The sequence below is a fragment of the Homalodisca vitripennis genome, chromosome 3 (assembly GCF_021130785.1).
Source record: "Homalodisca vitripennis isolate AUS2020 chromosome 3, UT_GWSS_2.1, whole genome shotgun sequence".
In the NCBI taxonomy this organism is placed as follows: Eukaryota; Metazoa; Arthropoda; class Insecta; order Hemiptera; family Cicadellidae; genus Homalodisca; species Homalodisca vitripennis.
The window spans coordinates 132,013,889-132,028,108 of NC_060209.1; the positions used below are offsets into that span (position 1 = coordinate 132,013,889).

Consider the following 14,220-nt stretch of genomic DNA (forward strand, 5'->3'; position numbering starts at 1 on the left):
GCCTGTGTTATACTTGCAGGAAACGTTTGACTCAAATTATCTTTTTATCTCCTTACAATTAAGTACGAGTATTGTGGGCAAAAGAAAAGACTAAAATGTCAATATTTTATTACTTTAAAAATTGATTAGTTATCTTTGACTGCATTTCTGTAGGTTTATGGTAAAAACCAGTAGTCATAGAAGAAAATTTAGTAAAAGATTCTGTGAGACCTATTGTGTTCCTTCACCAGCCATTGCGATTTTCATTGAGAATTTTTATACACTTTTTATAACTCAAAACAGATACAAGCTTTCATTTACAAGATAACTTAAGGTTATTTAAAAATTTAAATAACTATTTAAAGTTTAAATTTAAGTTTGAGTTCTTATAACTCATCGACTTTTAACTTTTATAAAATGACATGATTTAATTTGTGTTTAAAATTCAATAAATTTTAAAATTTTGATATTTCTTGAAAATATATTACTATAAAATCGTCATTTGATGTATATTTTATTGGCCTTATGTGTATGGCAGATTGAAATTCTCCATTTTGAATGAATTTAGTAAGGACATTCAACCGCTCGTACCGTTCCTTTAGAGATCTTCCCTTCACCTGATTGAAAACAGGACAGTTCAAAGACCAAAATGTTATTGGTTAATTTTTTTTAAGTTTTATATCCCCTGTTTGTTATAATTTCGTTTTTTGTTGAACAAATTTCTTTTCCACGTTCAATTTATAGTATACGGTACAATTCGTACACTCGTACTTACATGCTATAGTATAGTGCTTTGGAAAATATTATTATAAATCATAACGACGCGGCGTAATCAAAATACAACTAAAATTTTATATGTGCATTTAAGGTAAAGCTATGTTATTTGTATTTTCAAAACTACATCATAGACGATCCAAACTTGAGTGAACAGAATTTACTAGTGGTGTGCTAGGCCTCGTACTTGCTAGTTCCTAGGTCTTGCCGTAAGATTGTGCTGTGCCTTAACTGTCAACGACATACACGTACGCTTGTACGCACACTTGGTCGCCTGGTACGCAGCTTTTCCTTTCTTTACACTTTATATTTAAGAATACTAATTATTGTATTATTTTATCTTTTGTGTTATTATTTTGTTATTATTTTATTGCTATACTTCAGAGTTGGGCCTCACGGGCTTTTAACAGCAATAATCACTTTAAATCTGAGGAATGAAATGCTATAAAATTTTAGATATCTTTGATTCATTTCAAAAGCCCTATGTGAAATCTGGGTTTTCTTCCCAACATCAGGACCCTATCCCTACTGGCATTTACATTTTTAACTTCAATGCTTTGGAAATGTTATAATTTTGCTGATTGGCTTATGCACAAGTAAACCATGAATGCTTCTAAAATTAAAATAACTATGAATTTTGTCCAAATAAGGATTTTCAATGGCGTTGTAGTCCATAGTTTCTGTGATTGTTGTATTTAGGTATGGTAGGGTACAGAGATGGAGATTTCCCATTACGACTCAGGGATATTATGGATAATATTCGCCATCCATGTTACGGTGCGTAGACACCGATGTTGAAGTTCGCAGTGAGTAGGGCAGTACAGGAAACGTAACAAACAATTATTTAGAATTAGTTTAATATCGATTGAATATTCTCAACAATAAGATAAACATACATTATTACTTTACTTACTAACTAAAATGTAAGTGATCTACATCATTTCCACAGCCCAATACCAAGGAATGAAAGATTAATAAGCCAAGTTCTCGCACATAACAGCACACATTATAGGAAGCACATTATTTGTAGAATAAGCATGCAATGACATATTTCCGAAGACGAAGGCCAAGAAAGCCAATGATATCAACAAGGTGATTTTTGGCACGCAATCGCCATGCGTGACACGGGGATAAAGTTCCTTTTCATCGAGGTTTTCGCCATTCTAACTCCGAAACTATTCCTAAGCACCTGTTGTTTCAAGGCTCGATGCTTTTAACTATTATCACCCTTAGATCGCTAATGCTTCTGTAAAAGTTTTTAAAGTATTTCTTACTCTAACTGGAAAAATAGTGAGGTCGATCTTACAAACTATTGTCCCGAACTGATAGAATTTAGGTCTCATAATGTTGTCACATGGCTGCTCATTATGTAACAGATGTTATATCCGACTTTAGGGTTCCTCCTAACTAGCGTGTAATAAACTTCAAGAAACTACTGTACATATTCAGCCGTTATAAGTAGAAGTTTAAGCAAGTTCATAGATTTTCGCAAAGAAACATTTTTCCCTGTCGTCTCTAATAAAAAAAAGGCTGTACACCTAATTATGATATATTAAAGAACCGAATGAAATGCTGTGAAATTGTGCTCAGACAATTTTATTTTTAAGTTGCTGTTTAAGAAACGGATCCACTCTTCAATTAGAGATCCACCTCGTTGACAGAGAGCCACTGACGTTGTATATCTGAAAACCTACTAAACCGTTTACAATGTGATTTTCCAGACTTGGATAAGCCGAATAATATAACTAAATAAGATAATTCAACAAAAAACGTATCTTATTTCTGACCTCAGGACAACTTCTCATTAGCTTTTAAATTCTGACTGCAATCTTATTGAAATAACAACTCTATTGTTTTGATGCTTGGCACCCTTGTTTCTCATGTATTCCTAACACCAAAATCGGAATTGCAGAGTTTTTTCGAGTATGCTTTATTTACGATTGTTCCTTGTTGGAAACTTCGAATTTTGAAAATGATTCCTAATCAGCGGAGCAGGGTGTGGGGATGAGGGTTCCACCCAATGATTGTCACCGACCTCAAAGATGTGTGCGGGACCTCGACATTCAGGTGTGGATGTCTCTCCTGTAGCCGTAACTAGCGAACTGCACGGAGAACACTAGTTAATAATGCACAAGAACAAACTTCTTGGAAACCACACTGAGTTATGGTTCGTTCTCGGATGACATATATGAGTATGTCCTTCCATATTTTCCGAAACTTAGGAACTAAAGTTTGTTTATGTTAGAATAAAAGGTTCAGACAAACATTACTGTCTTCTCTAACTCAATTACTTGATTGCTTATTGAATTGCCATTATCTTTTGGTTATAAATTCTAAAACAAACCTTAACTCAAAGTTAGCTCGTTAAGATTCTTATTTTTGTTCTTAATTTAACGATACAATTGTTCCGTTGTACTTTACGACATAACATTTAGTAGTTTTCGTATTATCGGTTATTGCTTTATGGGTAAGTTTTAATTAATTTAAACAATGAAAGCTTATATTTTTTTCTTTTTTGTTTTAGGTTGGTAAAAAAGAACCGCATCTCCGAAATCGACGATGAGGCCTTTGCTAACTTGACTTCACTTCGTGTTTTGTAAGTATTGTTGTTTAGTTTATTCCTAACTAGCCCTATATGCAGTCGTTAATTTTACAATTACAACAATAAATCTGTTTTAATTAACCTACACGCCTAATTAGGCCTATACTATAATAACCACAACGAAGTTTGGTGCGCACTAGTTTTATAACACAATACATTTATTTTATCACGTAACATTCAGTGAATAAAAAATGTACTGGACCAGACATGAAAGACAATTATTATATAATTTTTTTTTAATCTCAATATTGGGTTACTTGTACAGTTTAGTATATTGCCATCAGCTAAATTACATATTATAAAAATGGCATAACATAAATGACGTTAAGTCATGGGCCTAACACAACATACGAGTATAACCTATTCATTCGCTACCTATCTATTGTAACGAAAATATACTTGTAAATATAATAGAACTATTTGGGTCGAATTTATTATTATTTGCATTGTTCTATATAAAAACACGTAAGAAACAATAGAAAGTCATTTATTTAGCTTCCTCTTTTCGGCATGATTAATATTATATAAAATACAATAAGTCAAATTCGTCGTTTTACTTGTTAAGCAAAACACAACTATCTGATAAAACGTATAATACTGTGATGAAGAGTCCGGTGCACAATGGTATCGGTCTGTAACACTCAAATATTTGGTACGCCTACATGAAATAACTTGAAATAAAACAATGATTCATTTTTTCAGGGAATTAGACGACAACCATCTCACGAACATTCCTCACGCCCTAACCAGACTGACGGCCCTGCAAGAACTGTAAGTACGAGATGTTTGGCCATTCTGTTTTTAACTTGAGGACAACAACGTTTCAGAACAAGCCCCGAGCTTATTCGTCACATTTAGAATTGTTTGTTGAATATTGGACAAAACGCAATGGAACAAAGTATCTACCAATGAATAGCTAATCACTGAATGTCCATTATGTTTGGGCCAAACACAGTTAATAGAGGTGTTGTTTATGATTTTTTTATTATTAAGATGAAAAAAGCTAAATCCTGTTTAGATCAGAAGATTTTCTGCGTGATCACTAAGTCGCGCACATGAAAAGGAACGTTTCTGTATGTAATAGTTTTATTGAACTAGTTATGTTGTCTGCCACAAGATGGCATCATATGTACTATCGACAACAAATCTAGACACCATTGAAATTAAATGGATACTAGCCAAATTGTCTATAGCAGGTATTGTTGAGTCTAGGCCTACTGCTTTATAAACATGACGTTTTCTCCAGAGCAAAGAGTTTTTATTGTAGTATGGTATTTATTAAGCCGATCCTATGTGCGTATTGTTAAGAAATTTCGTGAAAAATGTCCAGATGATGCAGTGCCTTATAATTCAGCAATAACAAGACTAATTGTTTCCGTGGATATGTAATAGTTGAAGATAGGAAGAGAACCAGGAGGCCAGCTATCATTTTTACTAACGCTAAACTGGACCAAGTAAGAAATGTAATGCTACCCTCTCTTTCAAAAAAATTGAGGAGACTATGAACACACTATCAGATTTTATATGGTAGTGCTCAGTAAGTGATGAAAAAGTTAAAATTGTGTGCATATCACGTACGTAGTCTTCATGAACTGAAAGAGCCGGATAGTGAATAACGCCTACTGTACTGTACATTGTTTCGGTCATTCATCTATACAAATGGAGTTGTACAGTTTGACCGTGTCTTCTTCACTGAGGAGACTTGGTTTCATCTCAGTGGTCAATAGCCAAAACACGAGAATTTGTTCAACGAAAATCCTCATGTCTTCCACGAAACTCCCTTGCACTGTCAGAAAATTTGAGTGTGCCGTATCACGTTGCCGAATAATGAGCCATATTTTGTACGAAGGTACTGTAGACAGTGTTGTGTACTAGGACATCATTACACACCTTATTTTGTTGCTTGAAAATGATGCAAGCGATTATTGGTTGCAGCAGGACAGTGCCACATGACACACATCTAATGACGCAATACAATCTTTACGTGAGTTTTCACGGATTATAACACCCAAGATCCCCTGATTTGACGTCTCCAGAGATTTTCCTGTGGGGTTATCTTAATGAAAAAGTTTATAAAAACTGGTCGCACACACTGAATGAATTGAAAATAAACACAACAGTGGAAATCAACAACATCACTTAAACGGGATGAAAAAAGTCTCATTAAACATGATAAAAAAAGTGTATGCATGCATTTTTGAACAAGGTAGCAATTTTGAGCATTTGTTGTATATATTTAAGTAATGTGTGTATACTAATAATAATCAGTTTGTAAAATATATTTTGGTTTACTTAATTACTACTTTTTTTCTTTTTACTACTCGATTACCTTTTAATGTGCGTTATTTAATGATCACTCTGTAGAAGAACGTCATCTGATAGCAATTGATTCAAGATGCGAGAAGCCACGCTGGTGAGGCACTAAACTGGTATGCAAAACTTTCGTCGGTGCTCGAATTCAAAAATGCCTTTTCAAGAGTTGTTTTATGTGTGCAACTACAGGCAATCATACAACTTATCATACAACTAAAGGCAATCCAATAGAGCTAAATTTGATCATTATTTATTGGCTGAGCTTTCGCGAAGCCTATCACTTGTGGGGCTGAAAAATTTTCATTTCTATTTGTCTCTCTGTCCACACGATATCGAACCTACGAAAACAAACTGAACTATAGAATTGAAATTGTGCATGAATCTTCATATCTATATAAGAAACTCTGAGTTTGATGATGGTGCTCCATAATATTTTGCTAAGGGTTAGCGAATATTTTTACATTGGTCTTATAGGTAACCATGATGTCATCGAGAAAATAGCGGATTAATAAATTTGTAAACAAACTCAGTAGGCTACACTTATAAGAGATTCAAAAATATTAAATATTAAAATATGTAGCCTAACTATCGCAACACAAATGGTATATAATATCGTTTTATAGTGACTTGATATGTAAACTTTTATTATTTAAACCCTGATATGAAATCTTAATAAAAATTTAAAATAAATACGGAATATACCGTAATGAAAAAAATCTAAGTGTATAATATTGCAAGATATGTAATAAATATTTCATAATATAGACTTTACATTTTACACGAAACATCATTTCTACAATAATGAATTCTTTGATTCGTCATTTTTGAGTTAGTTTCATTTTCAGTATGATTGTCTGTCTGTCTGTCTATCTATCCGCAGGACAACTCCAGAATGAAATGCTATAGATTTCAAATTTAACATTAAATCTCAGAGAATCCTGTAATTACAAGTAGTGTGGCATACTTCTACCTCGTTTAACTTAAAGGTGGAACAATGATACAGCTCCACTTTCAGATTATTTAATTTGATCTTTTGGTAACGTAAAATATTGTAAAAGAAGCTAATAAAATTACTTTAGATGCTTGTCTCTAAGTTTATTCACAGTGTTTATACCGAAGCAACATTAAATGTCCGCCCCTTGATGCAGCGAAAATCCATAACAAGTGCGAGTAGTGACTTGTGCACTGGAGTAAAGTGAAAAGTTCGAGATAGAACGAATCGATATCACAAATAATTTCGGTTAAGTCGCCTTTTCAGAACGTTATGACTAACGGTTATTACACGTTGTGACTAGTGACTAGTGAGCAGTGAGCCGGCGCGGGCGACTTGGCCGGCAGCCATCGCACACAGTCCCCGCCGTTCCCGCTCCCGCGCGTACTGTCCCGGTTGTTGTTCCCAGACACACTTCTAACTGCCATATCTCAGGAGCACTCTATAGAGACCGTTCAGATGGTAACTTTATCGGCGAATTACGATCCGACCATCAACTACATTTCCTGCGAAACTTCCGCGGAACCATCAAAGTGTAGAAAACCCCGACACTTTAGATAGCTCTGGATACTTGCCAAGGCTTCCGGTATTTTGTATAATGACACTAAAATTTACAGGCTTTGTTGTTTCCTTTTCCGCTTTATTTAGAACAGGTTTCCTGCATTGACAGTTCATATAGCCTTAAATAATACGAAGCGCCTGGCATGACATGAGCGAGTTCCCATCGCATGCTGAAATACTAGCTGTACTCAATTTCACACACATTGTCCCATATTGTTGACTGACACTGATGTCACAAACAACCTATTTTCAAATGTTGTTCCAAGCATCTCTGGTATGAGCGATGGTCATTAGAAAGTATCGCTATCTCCAGAACCACCACTTTTGAAGTCATTGGTTACGTAATTTTAAAAGCATTTTAGATCTGAGTTGTAAAGTAAAGCCAGACAGTTTCATACTGAAAGTTTACGAGATAACAGAAACATTCATGCAAGTTCGCATAGCATTTCATTAGATAGTTCTCGTAATTATTTTAGTAATTAAGAGGAACTCTACCATCTCTTATTGTGCATCTTTGGTAACAAGAATGTCTATACCAAATTTGGAACTTTCAAATTGGGGATCTCAATCCTTTCGAATATAATTCCTATGTGGTAACAGAAATAATTTTGCAAAATTTGTTACTTTTTTGTTTTTTAGTTTCCTAGGATTTCAGCAATTCTGAATAAATGCATATATTGATCGCTCCTGTTTTTGGTGATTACAAGCAAATCATACTTTCTGAATACAATACAAAGTATTAAATTCATAATAATAAACAATCCTGTTGGGAATAAAATCTATATTTTTGAAGTACCGTATTAAAAGTTTGCTCTTGATCAAACGTCAAAATGCACATGTTTTTCTAAAAAGAGATGTGTTTAAAAAAACATCTCCAAATACTTAAATTTGAAAAATAAATATAGCATGAAAACATACTTCAAGTAGTGGGAACAAAATCACGTAACATACTTCTGAAAGGAAGAAATGTACTAATTTCAAATAAAATCTGTTCTAAATACATCCTAGACACACTAGTATTCATAAACTTATGCTGAATATATACCGTAGTATTATTAATTACAAAAATCATTAGAAAGATATTCTATGTGATAATAATGTTTTATAGTGACTTTATTTACTCATTTCCTTAATACCAATCCACTAATACACGTCTCTCATCTGTTACTTCATTGTTTACTAATAACAATAAGGTATCAACGTATTTTTTTTAAATATAGCTTAGCAACGTTCTTCAATGTTGATGCTTTTTGGGGTCTAGTAGTTATTCTGTTTAATCATTATACAAGCAATTAAACGTATCATAGATGTTACTCATTTACTAATTTTGATGTAAGAGTGAAATTTTATTCTTGGACTGTTTATCTTACATTAGATCTTAACAAGTTGGAGAAATTTGTAAAATTAATTGAGGCTGTAGGTGCAATAAGGGCCTCTCGTGCGAATTTGTGTTTTGAGATATAGAGCTTCAAAGTTTTGCCACTTTTCTAATAAAATCCAGCAAATAGTTTGAAAACTGTGTTCTTAGTGTGTATATTAATCAATTCATTATAATTATATGTATATACTTTTTTAGATACTTTTATTTATTTAAATATTCGAAAAAAATGAAAACACACAGTATGTCATAGGCCCTTTTTTAAGAGAACATTATTTAGTTTGTTCTTTGCAAGAAGGGCCTATAAACATAAAGAGTCGAAGTAAATTAATTTGAACTATGCATGTTGATATTGAAACACAGGAAGTAAAATAAAACATTTAATTAGATATTTAGTTTATTTTAAATTAAACAAACAAAAGTTAATCCAGAAAACTTAAAACATTGTATGAAATAAAAATGAAAAGGCGTCGTACAATATGCTACCATGTAAAAACATTTAGTTTCATACATCAAGAGATAGCGAGTGCATAAAACAGTCTTAATATATTTACATTATCTTAATCACTGCACATTTCCAACCCCAGAGTCATTTATTTCTTCATGTTCAGGTTGAGCACTTTTAGTAAAAAGGGATTCAAAAACATCTTTACTTTCATCTTTGAGGTATGGATAAAGATCTCTTACATCCTTGATTTTGGCTTTTTTCAAGACACCTTCTGGAGCTATATCTAGAGTCAGAGCATCTGTAATAGGCCTATTAGCTGTCATAAACTGAAAAGGCTCATACATAGGGTGGTAGCTCTTTGATGCTGCAACAGTTCCAGTAGTCTTATACACCAGCATGCAGTAGGTCTGTATTTTGAAGGAAGTGCCTTTAAATGGTGTTTTTAAGAAATGTTGAGTTAAACCCTTCTCCCAGTCAAAAATAATTGTAGGGTCATGAATAAGTTCAAATGGCGATGGGTTAGCTCGGCATAAAACAATGTTTGACAAGTATGGGTGCATAGTTTCTATCTCTTGTTTACCTTTCAGGCTAGATTTCATCACACCAAAGTTTCGGTCACACTAACCTAATAGGTGCCCGCGAACAGGAAATAATTGAAGCACTTCAAGGTTGTAAGTTTTGGATATCCAAGAACAAAATGTCATGTCTGTCATATTTTTATTCTGTCCACTAGCAGCGTCGCTCAAAAGCACAACTTTCTTCGTGTTGGGATACTTTTCAATCTTATTTTTAATAAAAATGAAGTGACAGTGTTAGGGCCTTTTTTTGCCTGAGATTCTAGAAATGTGTAAAATGTAGCAGAGTCATCATTATGACAATGTGCATTAAATACATATAACCACACTAATCGTTTATAAAACTGTTTACTAACATTAAGTTTGGGTAGTGTCAAATTTTGCGCATAGTCAAATTCTATAACTAGATGTTCTGTGTCTTCAGATTTAGACAAAGCAATATATTCATTTTTTAATACCTTGTTTTTCTGCCTTTCTCTTGTGAACCATATACATGGGACGACATGGATCGTTGTTATTCTTCTCAAGCTTGACTTCACACTCCTTACAGTAATCACAGAAATCTGATTTAGGTCTCTTGAACGCATAGTTAGTTTTTCTGTAGAACTTAAAATAGGTCTTATATGCCATATTTAACTGTTGACCCGTATTTTCAGTAAAATATTTTCCAAAAGATTGATATATTTGTTTTATATTTAAGTCAGGATTTTCAAAATATACACGGTTAGACTTAGTATAATGACTGGGTTTGTTAGGTATACTCTTTGAGTGATCTAAAGCCAAGGCCCAAACATCACAGCTGATCTTATTGTGGCTGTCATGCTTTCCTCTTTTTTCTTCAAAAGTATGTCCCTTAACTACTTTTTCTTGTATAACCCTGATCCTTTTAACAGAGATTTTAAACAGGCTTGTAAGTAATGATCGACAAACAGGTTTTACAATACCAGCATCATTTAAGGTATAATCCCAAGTTGATTGCCTATCAACCTTAGCATTTAGTAATTTTCTTGACTTATCGGCAACAAGTAACTTCATACAGCCTGCAAGAAAGTTATCTTGAGATTCCTTTATTTGCCCATTGTAAAAGGAGTTGTAGATATGTTTTTGCTGTAGGCGCTTAGGTTTAAACTTTGCTCCTTTTTTGATGGATGAAGCCAATACTGTGTCCATGTTGTTAGTTTAACAAAACAAAATATATTTTCAGTCCAGTAAACAATCCACTCACATAAAACTACAGTTAAATCACCTGCTTTACCTCAAATTTAACTTCCAAACAGCACAGAATACAACAATGACTAGTACACATTGGTTCTATGAAAGAAGGGTCTATAAAGTAATTTGGTAAAACACGTGTACCAACCTTATGAAACAAGATAATGATAAGAACTTTTGTACACATATATATATCAAAGTGTGGAGAATCCAATTTTGAATTCTCCCAAAGAAGAGCCTATACTCCCATAGGCCCTTATTGCACCTACAGCCTCAATTTATTGTCTTGTCATAAATCATTTATTTTATGTAATAATTACAGTATTTTTGTAATTCTTCTATAGATTTTTAAGGTATATTATATTTATAATACAAAGATAATAGTTACTGATAAGAAAACTGTTACTGACAAAAGAATCATTACTGACAAGAGTATGGTTACTGACAGGATAATAGTACTAACAAGACCTAGAAGGGAATAGTGTATCTTTACTGATGGTTTTACCGGTGTCCAGGTCAGTGTCTGGAAACCGTATCAAATACATCCCAGCTGGGGTCCTGCAGCATTCTCGGGGTCTCGCACTCCTGGAGCTGAGGGGCAATCCACTGGTTGGGGTCGACCCACACGCCTTCTCTTTCCTTCCTAAACTCAGAAAACTGTAAGTATGACTGATCAATCTGTTTTAAATCACCACATTTTTTTTTTTATTTATTTTTTTTTTTTGAGAACTACTGTTTCTTGCTTTCTTGAATTACGTAAGAACACGGAGCAAACACTACGACAGGTGATAAAAATGTGAATTAAATTATTATTTTGTGTAATTTTTTTATCTTTGACAATGACAAATATCAAGAAGAAAAAAGATATATAACTATAAAATAACACAGAAATGAGATGGGATAAGAAGATTAAATCACAATGGCCAGCACTCTTCCACAGCAATTCATATTATTTCTTAAACCCACCCAGAACTTGATTAGAGTTATTATATCATGCAGACCAGCTTAACTCAATTGATTTCTTATAGGATCATTAAGGTTCCTTTTAGGAAAAAAGATGCAAGGTGCAAACACTTAAATATAATATTGGCTAGAGACATTGTGCGAGTTTATTTCCGTTTAATCTTCAGTGCAGTGCCTGAAGTATGACACTGGCACAGACTTGAGCATCTGATTGTATCTCTCAATAATTGTGCAGCTAATGAGACAATAATAACATCTCTTCATCTGGATTAAATTGGATTGATGTTGAGAAACCAGACAGATCTCTTTTGTAGTCTAGGTGTCTCTGATTTTTAAACTAAGCAAAGAGATTTCTTTTGTTCTCTTAGAATAAGAGGCTTAGAAATTGCACATATTCCTAAAAGGACCTTTGTGCTGCTTCCAGAATGACACAATAATCTGGATGGGTAAGGTTAGGGCTAGGCCGCCTGCTGTCAAGATTCATGATGAAGAATTTTAGGTATTATTACCAGTCATGTCTCCTCGGAAGTAGAAGCCAGCTCCGAACGAGCCTCTGCAGTCTAAGCAGGACCTTTGACACTTAGGTAGCCCCACCAACTCCAACAGTCATCTCCTGCAATAGATTAGACCTAGCGATCTACCCTTGCACCCCAGAATCTCGACATCTGCGGTTAGTGATGTGCTGCTCCTGGACATCCTTAAGGTTGTCCAGATATAAGTGACATCAGTTTTTACTGTACCCAGTGTAGATTCAACTGGAAGGTATAAACTAGCCAGAAGTGAACCCTCCTGAGAATATGCATAGAGCGTTTTGAGCTTCTTCATCACCTACTTTTTTCGTATCTCTTTATACGCAGACTCCAGATTCCAGAAGTCAGTGTCAGATTTGAAACGATGTACTAAGCAGAAGGCAAAATGGAGCTATACTCAACATTCGCATTGAATCCACCCTTTCCACCATGTGTAGAGATATGGATATCACACCATATGATTGAGCATATTAAAAGTATAATTCTAATATCCTTGTAACATTGAAGCCTGAAGGAACATGCCAGTGATCTGTAGATTTATATGAACTTTAGTTTCTAAGTTGAATTTTGTACATTAAAATAAATTTACTCCTAGGATCTTGTCAGACGCTAAAGACCTGTCAGAGTTTCCCAGCCTGAACGGCACCTCAGCCCTAGAGATACTGCGCCTGGACCGTGCTAGCCTCCACACTGTACCTACCACCCTCTGTCAAACCTGTCCTAAGCTCAAGAGCTTGTGAGTATCATTCACAGCAAACATTTTTATTTAGTCTTACAGATACACAATACAAAACATTTACCTAACTATAATTTAGCATTTTACTAAGATAAAAATGTCTCTACAGTTTCTTAGGATTGTCTTCTTTCTGGTCCGTTTTAATTCCAGCCATAACGCATATTTGACCATCGGAAGGGTTAAAAAGTCTGGAAGTCACTATTTTCAGCCAAATAGTCAATCTTTATCTTGTTGGCTGAAACTGATTTAACTACTGTTTGTGTGTCTGAGAGTTGGCTCTGAGTGTATCAGCCTAAAATATGTAGGCCCTACCCTATACACAAATTTATTTTTCAATATTTTTAACCAAAACTTAGGATGTGTGATTATACAGTGTAATAGGACTCTTGGATCCAGGACTACAGTAATAAAATTACCACGTAACATCAAACATGTTGTTTATATTATTAAAATAAATAATAATTAAAATATCATATTTACTTTGTAGTGCATTTTCAAACTCTTGTATACGGTACTATAAAAGGCCTTTTCCTTTAACCAGTTAACAATAGCTATTTTAATACGTTTTAGGAACACAATTTTTGACTCTGGAGGTAATTGATTAATACCAAGGTAATAAAAGATATTTTGTGTTTTTCTAAGCACAAAGTCTTTTTCTATATCCTTATTTCTCCTTGTGGCATAATTATATACATTATTTCTCAAATTGAGTTCAGTCAAGTGTTCTTTTATCATTAAGGGCAGTCTGACATGAAAAAAAATTTTTTTTGGGGAATTTTGGTTTTTTATATTATTAATATTCTTTAGAATTTTCTCTTTAAAATGGTATATAATATACCTTATTACTATAATATTAACCTTATATAAAAAATATATATATAAAGGCTTGCAACTGTTGTTTGGCGTTGAGCACCCACTCCTTATAGTAAACAACAATCTATAAAATAGATATGAATTGGTTTTGTTATGTTGGTACTGTTTTGCTTTTAGTCTGGTTTTAGCTGATATCACACACTGTCCAGCAATATGACAGATGTCATCTGTTGTTATTATTTTATGTTGGAGGTTATTGTGAAGTTTTGAAAATACTGTGTTTTTGTGATTTGCAAGTTTCCCTGTTGTTTTTATTTGTAAAGGAGTTTATTGTAATTGAATGTA

The 14,220-nt window shown here is 33.7% G+C and overlaps 1 protein-coding gene across 2 annotated transcripts in view; it reads left to right on the forward strand.

Moving 5' to 3' along the window:
• Positions 1–14,220, forward strand: part of LOC124357512 (follicle-stimulating hormone receptor-like) — a 409,876-nt gene that overhangs the window by 379,065 nt on the left and 16,591 nt on the right. For both annotated transcript variants that reach the window (XM_046809381.1, XM_046809382.1), the window contains 4 exons: positions 3,278–3,349; positions 4,058–4,126; positions 11,349–11,492; positions 12,922–13,062. In XM_046809381.1, coding sequence (XP_046665337.1) covers positions 3,278–3,349; positions 4,058–4,126; positions 11,349–11,492; positions 12,922–13,062 — 426 coding nt within the window. The remainder of the gene's footprint in view (positions 1–3,277; positions 3,350–4,057; positions 4,127–11,348; positions 11,493–12,921; positions 13,063–14,220) is intronic.